The sequence below is a fragment of the Diabrotica virgifera genome, chromosome 7 (genome assembly GCF_917563875.1).
Source record: "Diabrotica virgifera virgifera chromosome 7, PGI_DIABVI_V3a".
NCBI classification, from domain to species: domain Eukaryota; kingdom Metazoa; phylum Arthropoda; class Insecta; order Coleoptera; family Chrysomelidae; genus Diabrotica; species Diabrotica virgifera.
In genome coordinates this window covers 172,004,591-172,032,508 of record NC_065449.1, presented here as the reverse complement: position 1 = coordinate 172,032,508, position 27,918 = coordinate 172,004,591, and the positions used below count along the sequence as shown (strand labels likewise).

The 27,918-nt window shown below is 33.2% G+C and overlaps 1 protein-coding gene across 2 annotated transcripts in view; it reads left to right on the top strand.

Annotated features, from left to right (window-relative positions):
• The window catches only part of LOC114329416 (uncharacterized protein CG3556), an 850,435-nt gene that overhangs the window by 776,520 nt on the left and 45,997 nt on the right, over window positions 1-27,918 (top strand). For both annotated transcript variants that reach the window (XM_050655236.1, XM_050655235.1), the window contains exon 4: window positions 24,490-24,757. In XM_050655236.1, the coding sequence (XP_050511193.1) occupies window positions 24,490-24,757 (268 nt within the window). The remainder of the gene's footprint in view (window positions 1-24,489; window positions 24,758-27,918) is intronic.

The window sequence follows — 27,918 nt, the reverse complement described above, 5'->3', positions numbered from 1 at the left end:
TTTATCTTAATTCCATTTTTCCTAGAAGTTTTTTTTAGATTCTCTTCTTTACAGGCTCTTTTCGCCTCTTTGTCTTGCTTCTTTTTTTCTTTTTTTTTTCCATTTCAAGTTCTTTTTCTTTTTCTTTAGCCACCGCAAGTTCCAACCATGTATTACATGTTAGCACAGAAGGTAAGATTTCACGCTTTCTGGTTTTCTTGGAAATGTTTTCGTCACTGGGATAAATTAGAATGTTACTTAATAGGTCTACAGGCCTTCTTTTCGGAGTATAGACAATGGTAGTACCAACAGATGAAGTCATTAAGTCAACATTTAAAGGTATAGGCGAGTCCGTCAATTTATTAATAACACTGCTATTTTCCAATAGATCCATCGATTCATTGTCCATAACCACATCAGAATTTTTTGCTAACTCTTTATCTATTAACATTTCTGTAGCATTATCTATGAAACTGCTTTCTTTAAAGGAAGGATTATTATACTCTGGAAAGTCAAATTCTACAATATTAGAGACTGTTGGAGTTGATGTTAGTACATTATTATCTTCCACTTCAATTACAATGGAATTGTCTACCATATAATGGTTAGGAATTTCCTCAGCCGACAATTTGCTGACACTCTCAATAGGGTCATGTAATAAATCTTCTTCGTTTTTAAACTGTACCCATATATTGTACAATGATTCATCAAAAGCATCGTATTTGGACTGTTTGAATTGTTTTAAAACGTAGGGATGAATTTTAGACTCCAAATATTTTAAATGTGTCAGACAAGTTTTCGTTTTGCTAGAGACTACTATGGGTTCTTTCTTTAATGTGATTTTAGAATAATCTACGTTATTAGCAGAAAACGGAAAAAGTCCACATGTTTTAAACCCATTTTGTAGAGATTTAGTAAAATCAGTTTCATCCATAATTTTTTGAAGGAGTTGTGGAATGTCATGTTTTTTGACATCTCTGCCGTTGTGAAACCTGTACATTTTTACTTCAGTTTTCCACTTACTTTTTAACGGAAAAAAGAAACTGACATCCAACGGCTGAAGGATGTGTGTCGTATTTGGATGTAAACACACAACTATAATTTTATTCTCAATGCACAATCGACTTAAAGGCAAACTTAAATGCGAGGAATGTCCGTCCAAAAAAACTATAATCGGCAACGCAATATTACTTTCGTGAATAAAAGGAATAAACACATTTGAAAAGTATTCGTAAAAACACTTTGATGTCATCCATCCTTTGGGTGATTTTCCAACTCCCCAGTCTCTTGGAATATTTTTGCAGATCTTCTCAGGAAGCCGATCATATTTAAAAAGTGTAGGGGGTGGTGCCATTTTCCCTAAAGCATTTGCTGTTATTAAAGTGGTTATATTTTCTTTGTCCGAGGAGGATGAAGTATTGTAAACTGGAAGACCTTTCTCCGCTAAAATTAAACCGCCTTTTGGACATAAATAGAAAGACGTCTCATCCATATTCCAGATTCTTGCCGGATCATCCAAAACATGCTTATCATCTCCAAGTAAATCCAAAGTTTCTTTGAACCAGTTTCGGATTTTTTCTTCAGTAATTAATGATCTGGCTCTATTTATGTATTCAGACTGCTTTAATGAGAGTTCTGGAAATCTACGCATAAATAGATGAAACCACTTCCTCCCAGGAGTATTTGCTTTAAAAGGGGTTTTTAGTTGACTGTCTTCTACCAATTTTTTTATTGAAAAATAAAGGCCTTCTCGACAAATAGGAAAACCCATTTTAGCTGTAGTTTTGATCCAGTGTACCAGCCGATCTTCTATGATCTTCCCTAAAACTGGACTTCTTCCGACTTTGCCTGATGTTTCTGGAGCTCTTCCACTTAACTTATTGCGTATTGTGGAACGGGGTACTTCATACAAATTACATGCTGTACTTACTTTCATTCCACCTCGAATAGCTTCCAATGCATTCTTTACTTGCTGAGGTTCGTATTGAAAAAATGTTCGTTTTGGTCGTTGTCGTACATTATTATTTTTTTTCTTGATTTCAATTTTCTTTTTACTCCGTGCCATTATCTGTAATAATAACAAACATTTATAAATAAATTATTAGTTATATTTTTATGTACATGATGTTTTACCGGTAACGGTATGGTTTCTTATTTGTTTTAAATAAATGTCAATGTATAGTAAATGCATACTCCAGGGTTCTCCATAAAAAAATTATATTTTTGTTTTACAACCCCATTTTGGGATACCTTGATTATTACAAAATATTTTTAAATCATTTTGTTAACGAACGGTCCGTTGCGAGTAAAACACCCTGTAGAGTATAACTGGCTACTATGGGAACACGCGTGTTTTTAAAGTAGTCAGTAAATTATGTCATATGACCAAAATTGGATTTAACTGTTCCATTAGTAGCCACTATTAAACAGTTGCTGTGGCCACAAATAGGTCAGAAGTGTTCTAATAGTAGCCAGCAAATGGCCATTAATGGTGTGAATACAAAAATAAGTGTTCCATTTGTGGCCACCCAATTTAATAATGTATCGAGATAAAATAAGGAGTTTAAAAACAGATGAAATCGTAAAGAAATCATACCCAAAACTTAAAATCATACGTTGATCACAAAATTTTAATATTTGGCTTAAATACAGCTTAAATAAACTTACCTGTTTTCTTACGTATATCGTTAACAGAAGGTCTAATACACAGTGTCACCTACTTCAAGAATAAGTAGAAACTAACCTGTAAATCAGAATAAGTCGCAAATTGTAGAGCCATCGTGTTAGAACGAATATAGTCGAAATTCTTCCGATTTCCGTAAAGGCGGTAAACTCGGACCTTATTATATTAGATTATTGGTTTAGGTGGCCACTAACGGTGAAGTGGCCAAAAATGGTGCTGCTACCCTACTTACTGAAACAAGGCAGGCACGCCGGAATATCCACTTCTGTTATGCGAAGAAGGCCAAAGAGATGTTTATTTTTTTGTAGATGGTATTAGCTGACGTTTGATTTCCTTATAATTATGTGATTTCCGTCTAAAATTTGTTTCAATCCCGTCACTTAAAAATGAGAATAACCTCACTAGCGGCGCGTCATCTGCCCTTCGAGCCGTTTCCTGACCAACTGCTGTTCAATGTTTTCTTTCTGAAATCGATTAGTGTCGATCCGATAGAATCATGCGCGGTGCTTTCCTCTTGCTTCGCTGCGAAAGTAGGCACCTGGGCGATTAAATAGGCGTCTCCAAAGAATTTTCTAGAGGGGTATTTTTAATGAAATTTTAATTAAAGTAATTTAATTAGTAGCGTGATCGCTACAACATCAACCGAACTATTCAGAACAGCAGAATCTAAGATCATAATAGCCATGATGATTGCCAACCTCCGTCGCGGCACGTAAAGAAGAAGGTGCTGTATGTAAAAATCGATTTATTTTGTGCTAAATGCCCTGGTCTATATCCAGAAAATGTATGATGGAAAAATACAAATTTACTCCTGTTTCCTTGAATTTTTGAATTTGAAATATATATACTCATATAATAATGAAATTTGAATTTTCTCTTGTTTGTGAAACTAGGAATAAACCTAGTTATAAATTATTCGTGCTTTCAAACTCACGTTCTAATTTGATTGGCCTTGATTTGTATAGCATACACAGATATAATATCAAAGTAAACGATTGTGACTCACGGAAATATTAATATTTAATGCAATTTATGGACATGCTTCTAAAGAGTACTAAATATTTATTATAATTTTATTTTACCCTATTCTAATAAAAAATGAAGGATATGTCCTAATAAAATAGAAAGAAACAAACAAGGAAAATATACAGTTCCATTCAAATCGACACCTCCAATTGTTCAACTAATTGTTAAACATATACACTAAACGCAAAAAGTATCGCATTGAAGACTCTGAATGCCAAACAGGACCCCCGATTACCAATGAAGAAGTCACGTCAGCTATTAAAACAACTAAAGAAGGTAAAGCTGTGGGGCCTGACCAGTTTTATGTGGAATTCCTAAAACCTATGGATAAACAAGGGATAAAATGGACAACAACTGTATTCAACAAAATATACGTAACTGGAAAAATACCCCAAAGCTGGTTAAAGTCGTCCTTCGTAACTTTACCCAAAAAAGTAAATGCCAAAACATGTGAAGACTACAGAACAATTAGCCTAATGAGCCACTTACTCAAGACGTTTCTGAAAGTGATACAAGGCAGAATATATAAAAAATGCAAAGAACAGGTATCATGGACGCAGTTTGAATTCCGCGATGCTTTAGGCACCCGAGAGGCTTTATTCGCTGTCCAACTGCTTATGCAAAGATGCAGGGATGTTGACTGCGGCGTGTATATTTGTTTTATATATATATATATATATATATATATATATATATATATATATATATATATATATATATATATATATCAATCGGTTTTAAAACGTCTTGCGACGTTGTCCGATGCCTAATTTCCATGACACTCTATCATCCCATTTGTTTTATCGACTACAAAAAGGCGTGTGATAGAGTAAAACATGATAAACTCATAAACATCTTGAAAGAAGCGGGAGTAGATGATAGAGACTTGAGAATCATATATAATTTGTATTACAACCAAACTGCCAATATTAAAGTGGATGACCAATTGACAGAGGCAGTCTCCATAGATAGAGGAGTGAGGCAAGGATGCATCTTGTCCCCGGTGCTGTTTAATATACAGTGCGTCCATAAAGTAACGCATAAATTCGTTATTTCGTAAACCAGCGACTTCAAGAAAAAATACCGAAACAGATCGATTTTTATTTTTAAATTACGATTTTTTGGCATATATATCATACTAGTGACGTCATCCATCTGGGCGTGATGACGTAATCAATGATTTTTTTAAATGGGAACATGGGTCATGTGATAGCTCATTTGAAAGGGTATTCAATTCTCTATCCAATAGTATAAACATTAATATAATTATTTATACAGGGTGTTCAAAAAACATTTTTTTTTTATTAAAATAAGTGAGACAAAAAGAAGAATATATGTAATTTATTTTAATTCAAAATGCATTTTACTACTGTCAGTAAACAGAAAAAAATTTTATTTGACACATAAACATTGATTTTCGTTTAAACGAAATGTTCAAACTGCCAAGAGACAGGTGGGTGGCAGCTTTAACATTGAATTTAAGCGAAAAACAATATTTATTTGTCAAATAAACATTTTTTCCTGTTTTCTGACAACAGTAAAACGTATTTTGAATTAAATAAATTACATACATTCTACTTTTTGTCCAAATTATTTTAATTAAAAAAATGTTTTTTTGAACACCTTGTATAAATAAATATTTTAATGTTTATATTAGTGAATAGAGAATTGAATACCCTTTCAAATGAGCTATCACATGACCCCTATTGTCATTTAAAAAACTCATAGATTACGTCATCATGCCCAGATGGATGACGTTACTAGTATGATATATATGCCAAAAATCGGAATTTAAAAATAAAAATCGACCTGTTTCGAGATTTTTCCTTAATATCGCTGATTTACGAAATAATGAATTTATGCGTTACTTTATGGACGCACTGTATACTCTGAATGTATCTTCGAGCAAGCGCTGGGAGAACTACAGGAAGGCGTATTAGTCAATGGAGTGCGTGTGAACAACATTAGATATGCCGACGACGCTGTAGTTTTTACAGACAGTCTAGATGGTTTGCAAAGAATAATGTCGCGCATATCAGATATAACTAGAGAATACGGACTTGATCTCAATACGAAAAAAACAAAGTAGATGGTAGTCAGTAAGTGCGAAATATTAAATACACAGCTTTTGGTTAACCAACAACTAATTGACAGCTACACATACCTTGGTACCAACATAAACAGCCAGTGGGACCACTCAAGTGAAATAAAACAACGCATAGGAAAAGCGAGATCAGCGTTCATAATGATGAAGTCTCTTTTCAGAAGCCACGATTTACCGCTTGCTACCAAAATCTCTATCATCAGATGCTATGTATTTTCTACATTATTATACGGAGTAGAGGCCTGGACACTTTCGGAGGCTTCTTTGAGAAAACTCGAGGCATTCGAGATGTGGTGTGACAGGCGCATTTTGAGAATTTCGTGGATGGATCGTGTGACTAATGTTGAGGTTCTACGTAGAATAGGCAAGGAATGCGAGATTATTAACACAATCAAAGAGCGCAAACTAGAATTTCTGGGCCATGTTATGAAGAATGAAGAGATATATGGCTTGTTGCAACTAATTCCTCAAGGCAAGGTATTTGGAAAGAGAGGACCAGGGAGAAGAAGAATATCTTGGCTTCAAAACCTGAGAAAGTGGTTTAATACATCGACAACCGGATTATTCTGAATAGCAGCAAGCATAAAGTTAGGATATCCATGGTGATCGCCAACACCCGGAATGGATAGGCACCTTAAGAAGAAGAAGAAAACATTGCTGAGGCCGCTCAAATAGTCTAATTTCAAATAATGAATGTGTTGCATGTGTGAGTCCATACTAGTGTAGTAAAGAAAAGAGAGACGTTCTCACAAACAATTTATTTTACTATTATTTTTTTTATATATTATATACCTACTATATTATTTTTTCTAATAAATTGTTTGTGAGAACATCTCTCTTTTCTTTACTACACTAGTCTAATTTCAATTCTGTAAAGTACATTAGATAGGCATAGTGCCTTTTTTAATGTAAATCATTGTTTTTCTGGTTTATCATAATTATTATGGTTATTATGGCGATCGTAAATTTTTAAATAACAAAAAGACAGTTAAGATTTAATCTGTTTTTGAGACCACCACCATCTGTTTACATATCGTTCAACCGTTTGGTATCATTAGAATAGCCCGTGGTGTGATCTGAATGTAACCATCAATCAAACCGCGAGCTGTTCTGATGATACCAAAGGCTTGAAACATGTAAGCAGATGGTGGTGGTCTCTGAAACAGACAAAATCTTAACTGCTTTTATTTTACCTTTTTTTTTACTCGTACTTCGTAACTTCGTTTTTACTCACGAATTAAGTACTAGGAATCGAAATTCGTTTATCTTTACCCAGATAAATTGACATGTTGTGGGATGCATATTGTAGTTACCCAATGTTTATGCATTTATCGTCCCTTTTTATTGCAAATTGTAGAAGGATAGGGTATAGGTGAAAATGAGAATTTGATTCCGACCTAAGAAACCTTTTAGATTTTTTTTTAATGGAGTCTATTAGGTTTAGCCTATATATTTTTTAATTAATAATTTAATTGTTGATAAACTATTTGTTAGATTGTCCCCGGCTTTAGGAAATTTAATCTACTAAAAAAATGCTTTTTCTACGGCCGTACTAAAAGAGCCACTTTCACGCACGCATTTCGTTTCCGAAAGTTGTACTTTCCCGCACGGCGTGCGTGAAAGTAAATTTTCCCGCACGGCGTGCGGGAAAGTAAAATACCTTGTAATATGGCAATATAATATATTATAATACATGCAATAAACCAATATTTAGATATTATTTACTAATTTATTTCAAATTTATCTTATTGTGTTCATGTTTTAATGAAATTGGCGCGATAATTCGCTGAAATAAAATTATTTTGACGTAATATTTAAAAGTCAGATCGGTAGACAATTAAAATGGTTTTGAATCGTCGTTAAGGTAACCAATATCGTCGTCGTGATAACCCATTATATTGAAAGTTTGGTTTTGACAACCTTGATAAAGAATTAATTTGTGTATTTTCACTTCCAAATAAAAATTGATACAACTCTATTTTTTGTGGCTTTTTTCCAAACGTAGGGCCCTAGAAAAAATATTGTTCCTAACTCATGCGGAAAGTGTCTTCCCCGCAATCGCCTGCTTGCCCGAACTCCGCTATCGCGTCGTTCGGGTCAACGGCAGTCTCGTGGGTGAAAGTATCACTTTCCGCGCTAGTTAGGAAAATAACTATTTATGTCTTTAAGTTATTTATTTATTGATAAGTAATTACTTTCCTAAAATTTTAGTTAAGGGATTAGTTAGATTTTGTTGGGAAAACCCGGATTTTTCGAAAAAAAATTATTATTCTACGGCCGTGCTAAAAAAGGCACTTTCACGCACAAATTTCGTTTTCGAAATTTGCAATTTTCGCTCACGGCGTGCGTGAAAGTAAATTTTCCCGCACGGCGTGCGGGAAAGTAAAATATCTTGTAATATGGCATTATATATTATAATACATTATATAATATAATACATGCAATAAACCAATATTTAGATATTATTTATAATTTATTTCAAATTTATCTTATTGTGTTCATGTTTTAATGAAATTAGCGCGATTATTTCAGTCGTAGGAGATTCTGACCAATAGAAAGCTACAGAAATCTAAATTAGACTGATTATTTCATTCATAGGAGATTCTGACCAATAGAAAGCTACAGAAATCTGAATTAAATCGATAATTTTTGATAATCTCCCGTCGTTAAGTAATTTACGTCAGATGCCCTTCGTTGCTACGGAAAAATACATTCAGTGACATTAATGACAATTAATGTTTTAAAAATTATAAAAGTGATGACTTTCAATCGTCAAATATTTATAAAAACTGTGTGTTTAATGGTAGTTACATAAATAAACTACAATAAAATTGTGGTTTTGAACAGTTTTATTCATGAAATAATCGCAACAAATTGCACTCGACCTCTGAAATTAATATAGAATTTTTGCTCTCGTGACACTTTGACATAATTTCACTCGCCTTCGGCTCGTGAAATTAAAACTGTCAAAATGTCACTCGGGAAAAATTCAATAATTTCAGAGCTCTTGTGCAATTACTACTGATAATTTTTGATAATCTCCCGTCGTTAAGTATATTACGTCAGATGCCCTTCGTTGCTACTGAAAAATACATTCAGTGACATTAATGACAATTAATGTTTTAAAAGTTATAAAAGTAATGACTTTCAATCGTCAAATATTTATAAAAACTGTGTGTTTAATGGTACTTACATAAATACACTACAATAAAATTTTGGTTTTGAACAGTTTTATTCATGAAATAATCGCAACAAATTGCACTCGACCTCTGAAATTAATATAGAATTTTTGCTCTCGTGACACTTTGACATAATTTCACTCGCCTTCGGCTCGTGAAATTAAAACTGTCAAAATGTCACTCGGGAAAAATTCAATAATTTCAGAGCTCTTGTGCAATTACTACTGATAATTTTTGATAATTTCCCTTCGTCAAGTATATTACGTCAGATGCCCTTCGTTGCTATGAAACAATACATTCAGTGACATTAATGTCAATTAATGTTTTAAAAATTATAAAAGTGATGACTTTCAACCGTCAAATTAATATTTATAACAACTGTGTGTTTAATTGTACTAATTTGTACTTACATAAATAAATTACCATAAAATTTTGGTTTTGAACAGTTTTATTCATGAAATAATCGCAACAAATTGCACTCGATCTCTAAAATTAATATAGAATTTTTGCCCTCGTGACACTTTGACATAATTTCACTCGCCTTCGGCTCGTGAAATTAAAACTGTCAAAGTGTCACTCGGGAAAAATTCAATTATTTTAGAGCTCTTGTGCAATTACTACTGATAATTCGATGAAATAATAGCTATTTATGATTAAAGTGGTAAAAGTACACGTTTAAGGCACGCATGTGAAAGTTTGCAGAATGAGCGATACGAGTTCTGCAATTCACCTGAGTGGCTTAAAAATGTACTTTTTAACACGCATATCATACAATATTTTTTCTACAAACCTAATTACAAAACAATATCTACAAAAACTTTTACTTGCATTTGACTAACATTCCATTTTTATATTTTTTTGACATTACATCAAAATTGCCTATACGGTCAAGACGAACTGCAGTAGCATTTTCAACGCTCGTATGGGGTGCTAAGAATTGCATTTTTAACACGGTTGTAGAAAAAATTATTTTGACATAATATTTAAAAGTCAGATCAGCAGACAATTACAATGGTTTTGAATCGTTGTCATGAAAACCAATATCGTCGTCGTGGTAACCCATTATATTGAAAGTTCGGTTTTGACAACCTTGTCAAAGAATTAATTTGTGTATTTTCACTTTTAAATAAAAATTTATATAACTCTATTTTTTGTGGCTTTTTTCCAAACGTACGGCCCTAGAAAAAATATTGTTCCTAACTCATGCGGAAAGTGTCTTCCCCGCACTCGACTGCTTGCCCGAACTCCGCTATCGCGTCGTTCGGCTCAACGGCAGTCTCGTGCGTGAAAATATTACTTTCCGCACTAGTTAGAAAAATAACTATTTCGTCGAAGAAAATCGGGAAAAATATCTCTATGTAGAGTTAGCTTACGGTGAATTTCTGTATGAGTGTTTTTGGTTTAAAGGTAAAATATTCGGACTTCAGAGCAATAATTGAAAAAAATTCAGAGTGCCAATTTGTTTATAAACAAAATAGCACACTTTCTGCGGACTTTGCTTACTTATATTACTGATATATTTATTATGTAATGTTATGATTCGATTCCAACAATAAAATTGGTAATAACTTTTCTTAAAAATGGCTTTGTTTTCTATAATCTGCCCAGACTATTGGGACCGTGCAAGTTCGGCAAAGCGACACCTGGTTTCTACGCTCAGCAACATTTTTCGCACTTTTAATTATATTGGCCAATTATATTAGTCCTGGTTACTGGATAATTGTCAAGGCCATAGTACAAAAAAATAATGAGAAGAAAAAATAAGATTCAGGTTATGTCATTAAAACGTAAACAATTGTATGTAGTAAATAAAATTAGTTATTAAAAAGAGTACTGCAAGCAAAATAAAATTAATTTTTACCTTTATATAATAATTGCATATCATATCAATAATGTGGAGCAATATATAACTTTTCTTCTTCAATGAGAGTAGGTATGAAATATACGTAAGTTTGACAATTTCAATTGACAATATGAATTATTTAAGAAAGTTGCAATATTTCTCCGCTATTCGCACACGATCGTTTCTCGTATCCCCTCCAAGTACTTGCACACCGCGAATAGATAAAGTTCAAACAAAACCCTTCTTTCAGTGCGTCATTAATTTTCACATCATATTGGATTTTATGACATTCAACCAAATGACAAATAATTTATGACAAATAATTAAATGACATTTTATGGTAGGGGATTTCAAGCGGGGATTTTTGCAGTTACTTGAGCGCGTCAGATTATCATATAGCGAGAAACCTGGTACCATGCAGATGTACCTCTACCATATATTGGCTCTTAACACAAACACAAGGGAGTTCGTTAAGGGGGGCCCGAAAAAAAATCTATTCTTAAAAAAACTCGAAATTATCAGATTAAGATAAGGTAAGTTAAGTACATGCAAAAAAGTGTATATTTCAAAAATCTGACGATTTGAGCCGGGCGTAAGGAAATTGGTGAGTCCCAAAGTGTCAAAAGAAAAAAGCGAATATTTCGCGAAATGAATGACAGATCGAAAAACTAAAAAATTTGTGCTCAATATTTTTTTTTTAATCTATCGAATGATACCAAACACAACTTCCTACGGAGAGGAGTGGGGAGTAAATTTAATATTTTAAATACGAATCCCGCGATATTTCACGAAATGAACATCAGATTGAAAAATTGAAAAATACACTTATTTAATATTTTTGAAAAATCTATCAAACGGCACTAAACACGATCCCCCACGGAGATGGGGTGGGGGGTTACTTTAAAATATTAAATAGCCCAGTTTTTATTGCAGATTTGGATTCCTTATGAAAAAATAAGTAACTTTTATTCGAAATATTTTTTCGAATTATGCATAGATGGCGTTATAATAGGAAAAACGATTGTTGGAAATGGAAAATTAAATTAAAAAATGGCAAGCGCCCACTAAAATGGAAAACATTACTTAACTTTTTTTGGTTTTAGGACCTACTCTTCACAACCCAATAGGTCCCCAAAGCGCTCAAGTGACTGCACATTTAGCATACGTTGCTCCCCTACTATTAGTTAAATCGGACAATTACCAGAATATTTATATTTAATATAATATATTAAATATAAATATTTATATCAATATTTGCCAGAATATTAATATTTAAAATATTTTAAATATTTTAGATTATGTGGAACTAGAGTAGAGTTGCCTCTCGTCAGCTCGTCTCGGATACTAAGAACGCAGACCTCGCAGGACGTAAAGCATCCTGCGTGCGTTTATGAGATCTTGGCACCTCAAAGGCGCTTCAGTTTTCATTCGCCCTAGTAGGCCAGGAACCGAAGCTTTTCACCTCGCAATTTTTACAGAATGAATCGATTTGCTTGAAAATTTGAGAATAAGTAGATTGTAGTCCAAGGATCAAAATCTATATGATGTCGAAAGGCGCTTTTGCCATGGGGTTCGTTGCCACCCCACCTTGGGTGTGGAAATTTTTTATTATATTTTGATCGCAAAAGTTGATAATAACATTCATTCTAAGCAAAAAATGTTCTATATATTTTTTTGATAAAATTAATAGTTTTCGATTTATTCGCTATCGAAAGTGTTAGTTTTGTATAGAAAAAATCAATGTTTTTCGATTTACTCATTTAGGATTCACTCAATTTTTCCCGTAGCAAAATTTTTTTCAAACCATGTCCTTGGGAATTAAATAACCTACAATTTTATATTGAAACATTTTTTCGTATCTCTGATGCTAATCTTTCTATTCTGAAGAAAATGGCATTTTTTACCAAACTACAAAAATTCGTTATTCGCTTTTAACTCCACTTTTTTTAAAACTTATCATTCTAATCCGATCAAACTTCTAGAATATATTAACAATATATAAATAAATGAGAATGAATAAGGCAATGACTAAAAACGCTACTGCTAACTTACATTATTATGCTTCCAATTGGATCTTTCCTTTTTTTTTTTCAAAAAAATATATTGATTTTTTAACCTTAACTTTTTTTATTTTTATCTTAGAAAGATTGGTAAAAGATAATTTCGAAGGTTTTTACAAGATCTATAAGCTAATTGATATTAAATCTTTTTGAAATCCTCAGTCGCAAAAAGAAGTGACTTTGAAGAGTTGGTAAAGGTGGTTTTTGCATGTTATTCAAGATTTAATTGTCAATAGCTCACTCAATTTTTGCCATAAAAAAAATTTTTGGAAACGAGGTTATTGGGAATTAAATAAGCTACAATTTCATATTTAAACATTTTTTCGTATCTCTGATTATCTTGCTATTCTGACGAAAAGGCCATCTTTTTTCCAAACTACAAAAATTCGTCTCCATTTTTTTTAAAAACTAATCATTCTAAGCCGGTCAAACTTCTAGAAACTATCAATATTACATAAATAAAAAAGACCAAAAATATGGTTAATGACTAATTTTAATTAGGGTGGTGATTAGAGGGTTGCTTGCGATCACTTTTTCGCTGAAAAAAATGGGGACTGACATTCTTTTCATTATAAGTCACTTAATTTTTGGGCTAGAGACTTTTTTTTTATTTCTCGAGATAGATATTTTCAAGTACTTTAAATTAGTTTGAAAAAGTTGCCCTCGAAAAATGCTTAGTTTTCCCGTCTTTTGACTTTGAAACGACAATATTTAGCATTTGACGAAGAAGAGCCAACATTATAATAGAATATTTAAAAAAAAAACAGTTTTGTTTATTTTTTTAAAAGGTACATTTTTGTTAAGTGAAGTTGTTTTGATAAACGAAAACTTTTGGAGTTATTAGCAGAAAACTTATTAAAAACATTGATTTTTTCGATATAAAAATAAGACGTTCGATAGCGAATAAATCGAAAACTATCAATTTTATCAAAAAAATATATAGAACGTTTCTTGCTTAAAATGAACTTTTTTACCAACTTTTGTGATTAAAATATAATAAAAAATTTCCACCCCCGAGATGGGGTGGCAACCACCTTCATGGTAAAAGCGTGTTTCGGCATGATATAGATTTTGATCCTTAGACTATCCATTACTTATTCTCAAATTTTCAAGCAAATCGATCCATTCTGTAAAAATTGCGAGGTTTTGTCCTATTTTAAGCTTCATTACTTGGACTATAGCAGTATTATAGGTTTGTTTCAACTCGATACAAAACCGTTTTGAATCGTTACGCGCATGCGCAAGAACGAATAATTATACGCAGTAACACATTGTTTGTTACTGCGCATACTCGTAACTGTTCAAGAACGGTTTTGTATCAAGTTGGAACAAACCTTATATCGACGCTATGTTAGATAGAGGATCTAGATAACAGTTGGTACCTTCTTGATATACTGAATTCGCTCTACCAAGATTCACTTTGACACATTCGGAATAGGAAACATACAACACAAAAATTCCTAATACCTCACACTATTAACTGCTAAAATCAACTTAATCTTTCATTAGAAAAAGAAGAATTATTAGCAATAGTGGGAGTGTCTACTAATCTCATAAAATTTTGTGGAGTTTATTTCTACAAAATATTTTTTTGTACAATAAATAATTTTCTCATTTGCTATCAATACATTATAATGGTGTAAATAAATAATTATTGATTGGCGTAAGGTTTATATTATTTTTATGTATGTTTACTATTAATAATATTGGCTATGAGTAGGTGCGTTGGTTGTGCAATAATTTCCAGTCACTTCTGACAACTGAACTTTCCAGAAAAGAAATTACTAACGTCAGTGTCAAAGTGAATCTCGATAGAGCGAATTCAGTATAGCAAGTTTAACCCGTAACTGCTACCGACAAAAAGATCTCGCAATTGCTATTGACGGGTCACTGTGACCCAGTTTTAAAACTCTGAAATCAAGAAAAACCATTAACTGCTACATTTATTTCAAGTCATAAACACTTTATAGAACACTAAATTAATTTGATGTAAAATAGATTGTTATTTACAACTGTGCATATTTTCAGAGTACATTGTAAACATAATGCCTAGTTAATTTGCCCACAAAACACTATGCATTTGTTTTCTTGGACAACTTGCGCAACTCTTCATTTTAGATCTATTTTGGACTGGCAGTGGTGCAGACGTGTCGTCTATTATATATCTATGTATAACAAGGATATTCGGTAAAGGTACATTTAGTTTGTAAAGTTGGGTAATTATTTCGAATTTGAAAAGATCAACAAAACTGCTCACTTTACCTTTATACGAAACACTGATTGACGAGAGAATAGCTGGACAGACAGCTCCCCAACTATCAAACTTAAATGGGTAGGGCGTATTAAAACTATTGTTGGCAGCAGTAACGGGTGTTAAGGTTCTTTTTTGGTGACCAGGAAAGGAGAGACAGGCAAGATCTAGAAAAGATTCAGGTTTTTATTCAGTGCAAGTCTTCTAAGAATATTCCAAATTTTCAGAAAATAATGAAAAAATTTTACAATTTTGCCGTTAAAAAATGTGTTAGAAATTATCAAAATTTGTGCACAAGCCGCGTTTATGACAATTCAGAATATTTTTTACAGAAATCCAAAACGCACACATGTTTCAAATAGGTTATACTCATTTACAATATTGATAGTATAACTGAAAACCTAATTAAGCAACTCAAAAACATAAAAAAAATAACACATTGACCCAATTAAAATGTTCAAAGGCAGCAATAGATACGCCTATGCTATGCCCTTTAATGTTTTCCTTTCATCCAGTTTCTCGGCTTTCATCGTTCAAATATTTCAACGTTTTCGGACCGTTAGATATGACATTTTAAAAGGTTGCCATATTGAAATTCTGCAACGGTAAGTTGGTTCCCTAAAAGCCAAGGACTAACTACATCAAAGTTGTTTTAGTTCGCTAAAATATCCTAAAAGTATGTCACGTAGAATTTTTTCATACAACGTAATAAAAATTATGATGGACCTTTCGGTCTTATTGTTAGTGGGTCCTTTTGAGATATTGTTTAGCACCAGAAGTAAAAGCACAGCTGTTTGGAAGCTCTTAAGTAGAGTTCTGAGAATGGATTTTTTAAATTTAACTGTAATATTTTGGAATATTATTTCAGTGAAAAATAAACAGTTTAGAATTCTAATTTAAGAAGATTTTAAATCTCCCAAAATTTATTTCAAAACAAGATACATGCAAAGATTAAATAAAATTAGGTAATTTAAAATTAGGTCTACTTAAGTTGGAAACATATGGGAAACTTTTTTATTATTAATTTTACGAAAAAAAGTTATTCTTCATAAAAAGTTCTGCATGCTCTAAAACCTAAGATTCAATCATTTAATATCAAATTTTATCAATATTATGGTTATGTCAAAAAATATGAATTTCGTTCAAGGGTAAAGTACATTTATTTCTCTGAATATCGAAAATTCTTATTATGAAAAGTTGTTTGGAATTAAAAACTAAGATCAAATATGTATTTATATGCTTCTAATTAAAAAAAATATTTTCCAAACCTTTCTCAGATTTGTAGATACTTAACTTCGTTTTTATTTATTACACATAAAATAACTCTTTTATTATTACTTTTACGAAAAAAAGGTATTCTTTATAAAATTCTCTGTATGTCCTAAGCCCTAATATGCAATCATCAGATATCACATTTTATTAATTTTATACGAGGTGTGTCAAAAAATATAAATTTCGCTCAGGAGTAAAGTACCTTTATTTGTCACAAAATTGAAAATTGTTATTACAAAAAGTTGTTTAGAATTAAAAACAATGTTTCAATATGAAATTACATCCTCCTATTTGAAATATTGTGAAATATAAAGGTACATACATACTATACTCATGAGCGAAATTCATATTTTTTGACACACCTCGTATAAAATTAAAAAATGTTGATATATCATGGTTGTATCTTAGTTTTTAAACCATGCAGAGCTTTTTATGAAGTATAACTTTTTTTCGTAAAATGAATAATAAAAGAGTTAAGTATCATATTTGTAATAAATATAAACGATGTTGCGTATTCATAAATTTGAGAAAAATTTGTAAAATATTTTTTTTTCAATTAGAAGCATGTAATTGCATATTTGATGTTAGTTTTTAATTCCAAACAACTTTCCATAATAAGAATTTTCGATATTCAGAGAAATAAAGGTACTTTACCCTTGAACGGAATTCATATTTTTTGACATACCTCGTATAATATTGATAAAATTTGATATCTAATGATTGAATCTTAGGTTTTAGAACATGCAGCACTTTTTATGAAGAATAACTTTTTTTCGTAAAATTAATAATAGAAAAGTTTCCCATATGTCTCCGATTTAATATGTATGCTATATACAGGGTGTAACAAAAATACAGGTCATAAATTAAACCGCATATTTTGGGACCAAAAATAATTCGATTGAACCTAACTTACCTTCGTACAAATGTGTACCTAAAAAAAGTTACAGCCCTTTGAAGTTACAAAATAAAAGTCGATTTTTTTCAATAGATCAAACACTGTTTGAGGTTTCTTATTGAAAACGGACATGTGACATTCTTATGACAGGAACATCTGAAAAAACAATTATAGTGAAATTTGTGTACCCCATAAAAATTTTATGGGGGTTTTGTTCCTTTAAACCCCCCAAACTTTTGTGTACGTTCCAATTAAATTATCATTGTGGCACAATTAGTTAAACACTATGTTTTTAAAACTTTTTTGCCTCCTAGTACTTTTTCGAAAAGTTAGTTTTTTTTTGAGATATTTTGAATATTTTGTCAAATCCACCACTAGTCTAAGAGCTAGTGAACCCTCCGACTAACGGTCGTCCTGTAAGGCTAGAAATTTTTCTAGTGATAATTCATAGCACACCAAGGCTAAAAAACCATGACCTGGCAGGCCTCAGTGGTGCACGTGTATCTACCAGGTGAATCGAAAAGTGCAAATTTAGGGGGTAAAATAAACTTTCTCCTGTAAGGTTTAAATTTAAGTATGTGTTTGAATAAGTCATTCAGAAGAAATGTGTACAATGACAGGCGATTCTGAAGAGCATAAGACCTTGCCAGGCGAGGGGAAAGATTAGGGGTTTTTCCTAAAATTATTCTTTTTGCATCGAACAAATTTTTTTTAGGTTTTCTGAATCATTCCAAACAGAAAACGTCTTTAGTGATTTTTCTCTTAAGTTAACAGTTTTTGTTATATAAGCGATTGAAAATTTTGAAAATTGCAAAATCGGCCATTTTTAACCCTAAATCGGACATTTATCTAAAAATTTCAATGTTGACAAGATACGTAGATATTCTTTAAACATTGATTGATGAAATTGCGAAGAGTTTTTTGCAATAAAATATCGAAAACCATTTTGTTTTTTTAATTGCTAATCAAGCAGGTGCTACACTATAGTATAAGTGAGGACGTTTGAGTTTGCATAAATTCATTATCTCGAGAATGGGCCAATTTCAAGAGAAATCCTCAGACAGGTCGATTTTTATTTTTAAATTAGGACTTTTTGGCATATATATAATACTAGTGACATCATCCATCTGAGCGTGATGACGTAATCGATGATTTTTTTAAATGAGAGTAGGGGTTGTGTGATAGCTCATTTGAAAGGTTATTGAATTTTCTATTCACTAATATAAACATTAACATAATTATTTATACAGGGTGTACAGAAAAAATTTTTTATTAAATTAACTTCGATTAAATTTGACAAATAGAAGAAACATTTTTTTGTACACCCTGTATAAATAATTATGTTAATGTTGATATTACTGAATAAAGAATTAAATAACCTTTCAAATGAGCTATCACACAACCCCTACTCTTATTTAAAAAAATCATCGATTACGTCATCACGCCCAGATGGATGACGTCACTAGTATTATATATATGCCAAAAAGTCCTAATTCAAAAATAAAAATCGACCTGTCTGAGGATTTCTCTTAAAACTTGCCCATTCTCGAGATAATGAATTTATGCAAACTCAAACGTCCTCACTTATACTACAGGCCGCACACGCTTGATTAGCAATTAAAAAAACAAAGGGGTTTTCGATATTTTATTTCAAAAAAACTCTTCGGGATTTCATCAATCAATGTTTAGAGAATATCTACGTACCTTGGAAACATTGAAATTTTTAGATAAATGTCCGATTTAGGGTTAAAAATGGCCGATTTCTCAATTTTCAAAGTTTTCAATCGCTCATATAACACACTATTAACTTAAGAGAAAAATCACTAAAGACGTTTTCTGTTTGAAATTATTCAAAAAACCTAAAAAAAATTTGGTCGATGCAAAAAGAATAATTTTAGGAAAAACCCCTAATCTTTCCCCTCGCCTGGCAAGGTCTTATGCTCTTCAGAATCGCCTGTCATTGTACATATTTCTTCTAAATGACTTACTCAAATACATACTTAAATTTAAACCTTACAGGAGAAAGTTTATTTTACCCCCTAAATTTGCACTTTTCGATTCACCTGGTAGATACACGTGCACCGCTGAGGCCTGCCAGGTCATGGTTTTTAGCCTTGGTGTGCTATGAATTATCACTAGAAAAATTTTTAGCCTTACAGGACGACCGTTAGTCGGAGGGTTCACTAGCTCTTAGACTAACATATTTGTGTATTATTAAGTACGATTTTAGAGACTTGGTAATAATATGAAAATTTATTTATAAATTACAGTTTGATGTATACTTTGAACAATATTAAAAAAGAAGCCACATCTCGATAAAAGGTGCCTTATCTGAAAAATACTAAGAGGCAAAAAAGTTTTAAAAACACTCTGTTTAACTAACGGTACAGCAATAATAGTTTAATTGGAACGTACACAAACATTTGGAGGGTTTAAAGGCACAAAACCCCCATAAAATTTTTATGTAAACATATTAAAACAGAAGTCACATCTCGATTAAAACTGGTTTATCGAAAAAGTACTAAGAGGCAAAAGAGTTTTAAAAACATTGTGTTTAACTAATGGTACTACAAAAATAATTTAATTGGGACGCACATAAAAGTTTGGGGGAGTTTAAGGGAACAAAACCCCCATAAAATTTTTATGGGCTGCACAAATTTCAATATAATTTCTTTTTAGGATGTTCATGCCATAAGAATGCCACATGTCTATTTTCATTAAAAAATCTCTAATAGTTTTCGATATATCGGAAAAAATCGATTTTCATTTGGTAACTTCAAAGGGCTGTAACTTTTTTTGTGTGCATATTTGTACTAAGGTAAGTTAGGTTCAATCGAACTATTTTTGCTCCAAAAATATGATTTAATTTATGACCTGTATTTTTGTTACACCCTGTATTATAATGTATATATGTAGAGCTTTGAAAAATAGGCCGTTTAGGTCCAGAGTTCGTTTATTTCTTTAAAAAAAATTTTCTGTTGTGTGATATGGTTCTCCAATTCTGGACATTATTTTCTTCCAAATCCGCTATAACCGCTTGTCGCCATCGTCTTCTAGGTCTCCCCTTCTTTTTCTTATAGCATGGTGTCTTCCAAGCTATTTCTATTCACTTCGGTGTTCTTCCTTCTGTCATTCTTTAAATATGACCCAGCCACTGTAATCTTCTTCTTTTTATGATCATATGTATGGTTGGTTGTGTGTAGATCTCACAAATCTCTTTATTTGTTTGCCTAATATAAAAATCTTCCGTTTTCTTTACTCCGAGTATTCTCCTCAAAACCTTGCGTTCCCATCTTAACAATTTTTCTTTATACTTTTGGTTTAAGACCCATATCTCGCATCCATATATTGCTGTTGGTCTTATACAGGGTGAGCCACGCTCAACGGGACGGAGCCTACCGGGGAAACGGCTAAAGATATTAAAAATTCCTTCCGTAGGAATACGTAGGTCAGTACCGGCTACAAATTAAAATTTGTGAAATATATACAGGGTGTCCCAATTTAGCGCAATGATATAAAGTTCTATATTTTTAAATGGAACAACCTATATTTCACTTTAATTTTGAATTCTACTGAACAAAATAATGTTATTTTATTCAACATTCCCTATACCTATTCTTGACCTATCTCGATTTATTTGGGTTTTTCTGAAAATGTACTATTCGCGAAATTAATTAATTACACATTATCGCATGAATTTTAATTAACGTCCTTTTGTCATTTAATTGTAAGTGTCGGTGCTTTACATCAGAATATTTACCATTTGAAACTAATCTACAGAGTGTTCGCAATCTGAAGTGTCAATGCTGTACAATATTTTGTGTAACTACTTTTTTAACTTAAATGGGACACCCTGTATTTTACTTTAATTTTGAATTCTAATCAAAAAAAATAGTATTACTTTATTAAACAATCCCTATACCTATCTTCGATAATTTTTGATTTATTTGCGTTTTTTTGAAAATGCACTATTCTTGAAATTAATTAACTACACTTTATTACATAAAGTTAAACAAAACACACTGGAAAAAATTAATTTACATTGTGTCCATTTTCTTCGATACATAACCTCACTCTGTGTTCAAAATTTTGTTTTACTTTTCTTAACATTTCTGGAGTAACTGTTGCAAACGCATTACGAATACGCGTTTTCATGTCTTCTGCGGTTGTAGGTGGAGTTTGATAAACCAAACTTTTAATATATCCCCAACCATTGATGTTAACCCAGGTGATCTAGGAGGCCAATTGACAGCACCACCCCTACCTATCCACTTTCCGCGAAATTTTCTGTCTAAATATTCTCTAACATTACGCGTGTAATGTGCTAGAGCAGCGTTTCCCAACCGGTGGGTCGCCGCGACCCACCAGTGGGTCGCGGGCAGATTTCAGGTTGGTCGCGGCGTGGCTCTTATAGTAGCTGAGTGACGTACAGAGTACAGAATAGCGTATCATCATGGGTGAGGGATGGGTCGCGAATATTAAAAAACATCAGAAGGTGGGTCGCCAGATATAAAAGGTTGGGAACCACTGTGCTAGAGCACCGTCTAGCTGCAGAAACATTGTTCTTCTAATATTTAAAGGGATATTTTGCAAAAGTATCCAAAAGTCTCTTCGTAGAAATCTTAAAAACTTTTGTCCATTTAAATGGCCATTAAAAAAATAAGGTCCTATCACATGTTCTCCTATTATTCCACCATATACATTAAGGGACCATCGGTTTTGTCGATCAATACATCTATATTCATGTTGATTTTCCGTATTATAATAGTGAAAGTTATGTCGATTCACGAGTCCATTATTATGGAAAGTAGACTCATCAGTGAACAAAATTTTATCAAAAAAATGTTGATCTGCTGCTACTCGCGAGCTGCTTGATAATATCAAATATAGAAAGATATTTTGGACACGTAGTAAGGGGAGACCGATATAATATTCTTCAACTTATTATGGTGAGTAAAATCGAAGGACGCAGAGGAATTGGTAGAAAATAGGCCTCTTGGTTGAAAAATATCAAGGAGTGGACAGTCATAAAAAAAGCAGAGTAACTATTTACAACAGTTCGAGACAGAGACAGTTTCGCCAACGACAGTTTGGCCATGTTAACCCATTAACCGCCAAGCAAAGAAATACTGCAATAATATGTAATATATTTGATTAACTAGAGTAAAATAAACTTAAACATTCGTAAAAAAATTATTTTACACTTTAATAATGGCAGGTGTCACAACAACAAAATGGTTCGTTTTCGAACCTTTGGCGGAAATGAGATATAAAAATTGAAATACATAATTTTATTTTTTGTGAAAAGTCTCAAAACATTTAGAGTGTAAATGGACCTGGAAGTTTTGATAAACAAAAATAGTATGGTTAGAACATTGCTTACATCTTCTTCAGCTTCTTTCTCAAAAACGAAGTCGAACGGCCCTCTATCTTTTTTAGAAATTATTTTAGATATTTCCAGTTTACACTTTCCAATCCTGTATCTTGCACTGTGCCAGTTGCATAAATTCGACAAATCGACTTATTGTCTACAACACTACACAGCCTCCCTTAAGTAGCCCCCTCCCCCACCCTAGATTATAACAAAACTGAATACCAGACTACCCGTCTTTCTAAAGGTACGTATCCACTACGTTCGTAATATTGGACCACCGAGGCACTGCCGCACGGTCGTTGGCGCACTGTTGCACGGTCCGGGAGCGCCAACCATCCAATATATTCACGAACCTCTTGCACTCCGCGCTCCCTGCAACTGCTCCAATCGATACGGTATGCGCTCCTCTACATATAAACCGACACCAATTGGAACGCCGAGGCGGAGCGCGCACTGTTGCACGGTCCGGGAGCGCCAACCATCCACTATGTTCACAAACTTCTTGCGCTCCGCGCTCCCTGCAACTGCTCCCATCTACATGCATGCGCTCCTCTACATATAAACCGCCACCTATTGGACCGTTGAGGAGGAGCGCACACTGTTGCATGGTCCGAGAGCGCCAACCATCCACTATGTTCACGAACTTCTTGCGCTCCGCGCTCCCTGCAACTGCTCCAATCGATGTATGTGCTCCCTTACATATAAATTGTCCACAGATTGGAGCGCCGAGGCAGATTGCGCACAATTGCACAGTCCGGGAGCGCCAAACGTGTCCACTATGTGGAGCAGTTGAAGGAGCTCGGAGCGAAAGCCTAGTGGATACGTGTTTTTACACATAATAAAGAAATATCCCAAAAAATTACTGCCTGTGCATCACCTTGACTTATTCCTGATCAGACAGGATTATATGTCGACTTCCGCCAATGGTTCGTTATCGAACCATTATTTTCAAACACGAGATTTGATGACTCAGAAAATATTTTTTTTGTATTTTTATAACAATTGGTGTACAAATAGGTTAAAAAAATAATGTTTTAATTTATTTGACCATAAAAGTGTTATGCCAATAAAATTACTACAGTAAAAATAAAGTTGTGTCGAAGGATTGAAAATGTCGGACATTTTGAAAATATTTTTGTGATGAAAGCACGAGTTTGGAAATTAAACAAAATTAAATTTAGTTACACTTATATCTTGTGGTTACTTAAAAAATACAAAGATTTAAAAAAAAATGTACGAATTGTCAAAAAAAATTCTACAAAAAAATGGTGCGTTTTCGCACCTTTGGCGCTAAATGGGTTAATCGCCAACGTTGATAGGGAACGTTAAGAAGAAGAAGACATTAAAAAGGCATTTGACAGTGTAGAATTATGGGTAGTTATCCACTTATTGTACGCAAGAGCGATGATAACTTTTGATCGGGATAACCAAATCTACGTCTCTACAAATTTTCAGGCAATTTAACTGATACCACATTTAGATACGAAAATATCAAAGAATATTTTGGCTTTATTTTTGGTAACCTCGAAACAAGTTTGTTTATTTACACTGAATTACATCTGCATATCTGATTTACTATTCTGAAGTGTGTTTATAAATTAAAAGAACCGACACTGCAAACGAAATTTATTAAAATAAAATATAAATAATAAATATGAAATTTATTAGTAACACATAAAAAAGGACATAAATTCCAGTTTTCTACATAAAATTGTACTTTTCCCTCCTTTTCAATTCCATCGCAGCTATCACAAAAATTTTAAACGTTATCCTTTTCGATGAAGCCCCACGGCAACTCCAAATAATTTTTCTCTCTGTTGCAGAAACCACAGAATCTCTGCGTTCGACCACCACAACGTCAGATCCCCAGGAGAAGGACAAAGGGCCCGAAACGTCTCGAGTCCTGAAGGCGCTGTCGTGGTTGGTAACACAGCGGGAAAGTGACTGGGGATGGCGAAACGACACCCCCAAAGTATTGACGGCCCTCCAACTCGCCCCCAGAGAGGAGTCTCCGAGGCAGACCGCCGATCCTCTGGAGATGCAATTGTCCCTCAAGCAGATGGAGGTGGAGATTGTCGTGTTGTTGTGGAGGTAATGTTGTTATTGATTTAGTGTTGAAACTATCGACAACTTAAATTACGATAAAGTTTACTTTAACGATAAAAAAGAATGCAAAGATCAGTGGAGCAGTATGAAATGTAAATATGGGTTCATTATTATTATCGTATATGCTAGTATTTGTGGCAGATGCTTAAAATAAAATATATAATTGAATAAATGTGTTATTAACTATAAGAGTTACACCTAGCATAATATTTATGTAAAAGGTGCTGGTTGTATATTTTATCACGAAATAAGTTAAATTCAAATCTATAAATTACTTAAATTGTATTACGACTTTACGATACTTGGTAATGTATGCTTCTTCTTCTTTCTCCAGTGCGCTGGGTTGTGTTAAATCTCGTGTTGGACAGCGTGCAAGTACATAACTTTCTTAAGTATGTTAAGACGGCGTATACACATGACATGTTAGGTTACCGTCATTATCATCCAGCCTCAAAAGTCCACTGCTGAACATAGGCCTCCTCCCCTCGTTTCCAACCCCATCTATCCTGCGCCGCCCTCATCCAGTTTTTATTTACCTTTCTTAAGTCGTCAGTCCATCTTGTAGGCGGTCGACCGTAGTCTTGTAGGTTACCGTAAAGACGCAGAAACAGAGAGATTTTTTATTGAAAATGAACATATGGCATTCTTATTGCAGAAACATCTTAAAGCAAAATAGCAGTGAAATTTGTGCACCCCAAAAAATTTTTATAAGGGTTTAGTTCCCTTAAACCCCCCAAATGTTTGTGTACGTTCCAACTAAATTATTATTGTTGAACCATTAGTTAAACACAACGTATTTGCCTCTTAGTATTTCTTGACACTAAGGATTACGTGATTTAAATCGTTTTTTTTTATTTACAATAGTTTTTGTTCGATCAGATTTATAAAACTCTAAGTGTTCAGTCCGTTGAAACCGTTCTAGTATATTTTCAAAAGTTTCTCTTCTTGGTTGTCGTCTATCAGGGAATTGCTGATGAAAAATTCTTATTGCTAGTATGACATTTTTGTTATACTCCACTAGCACAAAAACCATATTAATCAGTTCCTCATTAGACAAATTCATATTAGTAATGGTAACAAAGCAACTGGAACTAAAAAAATATTATAATGTCAAATTTTTAAGCAAATTTCATATCATAGCCAACTAGGTAGAATATTTTATGTTATTTTATTAATATTTTAGGCACCAACAATCTTAACTACGTATGTATTTGTATATCTCATCCAATATTGATAAATAATTAAGGATAAGTCTAGATTATGTATTTTTTTTTTCGAAAAGTTATTTTTGATTGAATATTTTTACGGCCACCTAATAAAATTTCAAGTAATTTTTGTTGTAATTAATTTTTGGCTTAAATAATCACGAATAACTCACAAATTAAAGTACTTAGGTATAGGAAATAATTAAGAAATAAAAACGTATCCTATAAGTATCATTTCATTACAATGCTAACATTTCATTTAATAAAACTCAGAAAATACTCATTCCCAGTTTCTACCAACCCTGTATATTAATATTTCGCTATACTATTAATGTTTAACAATAGTAGACTATATTAAAAATCGTTTGAACATAAATAGAAATTTTGATGTCAAATCGCTAAAATTCCATAGAGTGTGATACGAAATTAACAAAAAAAAAAAGAATGTGTGTGTACTTTGTACGCACGTAAGAAGATATTCTTCTATTATATAATAGGTAATTTAAACGAGTGGTAGCGGGTAGATACTTCTCTGCGATCCCGGTAGGGAATAGATCTACTTCAGGAATAGCACACCTGCCCTACGCGAGCTCATGGATTTCCCCAACATCCATTTACCGGGGAAACCATGTCCAAACCCAAAGCATTCCCATCTCCACCATTTCCTCCTTCCACATCCTAACCAACTCGCCAACACGCACTAGCCAAGCGTGGCGTTTTAATGGCTAAAACCCCAAAAGCAAATTTCCATGAAAGACGAAACTACTGAACGGCCCTCAGTCTCCGGCGGCTCCAACACCCCCAGCCAAGGTAGCGGGTGGAAAAGGGTTGGAGCAGAGGGTGCTAAGAACCCCCGGAAAAGATCAGGCTACCACAAAGAACGACAAATGCATATCACCTCATATAATGTTAGAACTCTTATATCGGACCAGAAGATGATGGAACTGGAGGAAGAACTGAAAACCATAAAATGGGACATCATCGGCCTCAGTGAAATCAGACGAAGAGGAGAAGCGCAAATTACCCTTAAATCGGGGCACTTATTTCATTTTAGAGGAGAAGAAGACACTTCAAATAGTGGAGTAGGATTCATTATACATAGAAAGCACACCCAAAATATAATTAAAATTAACAGCATAAGTCCCAGGATTGTGTACCTCATCTTCAAATTAAATGCAAGATATAACCTTAAGATAATCCAGACATATGCTCCAACGACTAGCCACTCGGATGAAGAAACTGAAATATTTTATGACGACCTACAAACAGCATTACATACTACACCAGCATACTACACAATAGTTATGGGCGACTTTAACGCGAAAATGGGCTTTAAACAAGATGATGCAGAAGTAGCAATGGGCAAGTATGGCTACGGCGAAAGAAATGAACGAGGGCAAAGACTGCTTAACTTCTTACACCAGGAAAATTTATCCGTGATGAACTCTTTTTTCGATAAAAAGCCTCAGCGTAAATGGACATGGATAAGCCCAGATGGCAGTGTCAAAAATGAGATAGATTTTATCATAACGAACAGAAAAGAAATAATTAAAGATATTGAAGTACTTAACAAATTTTCGATAGGAAGCGACCACAGATTAATCCGAGCAAGGATACAATTAAATGTCAACTTGGAAAGAACAAAGATGATCTTCAAAACACGAAAGAAGAAATGGATTCCTCCAGAAAACAACGACCTCTATGAAGATATACTAACCAGACGTATACAAGACTTAGAAAACGAAATAGAAGACATCGAACTAGCAAACAATCTCATAACGGAGGCACTTAAAGAAACCGAAAGGGAGTGCTGCCCGACGGTCGTGACCCATAAAGAAAAATTAAGCCAAAATACCAAAGAGTTAATAAGTAAAAGAAGACAACTGACGGAAAAATACGACTCCAACTACACAACACTGAAGAAATTAAATAAAGATATCC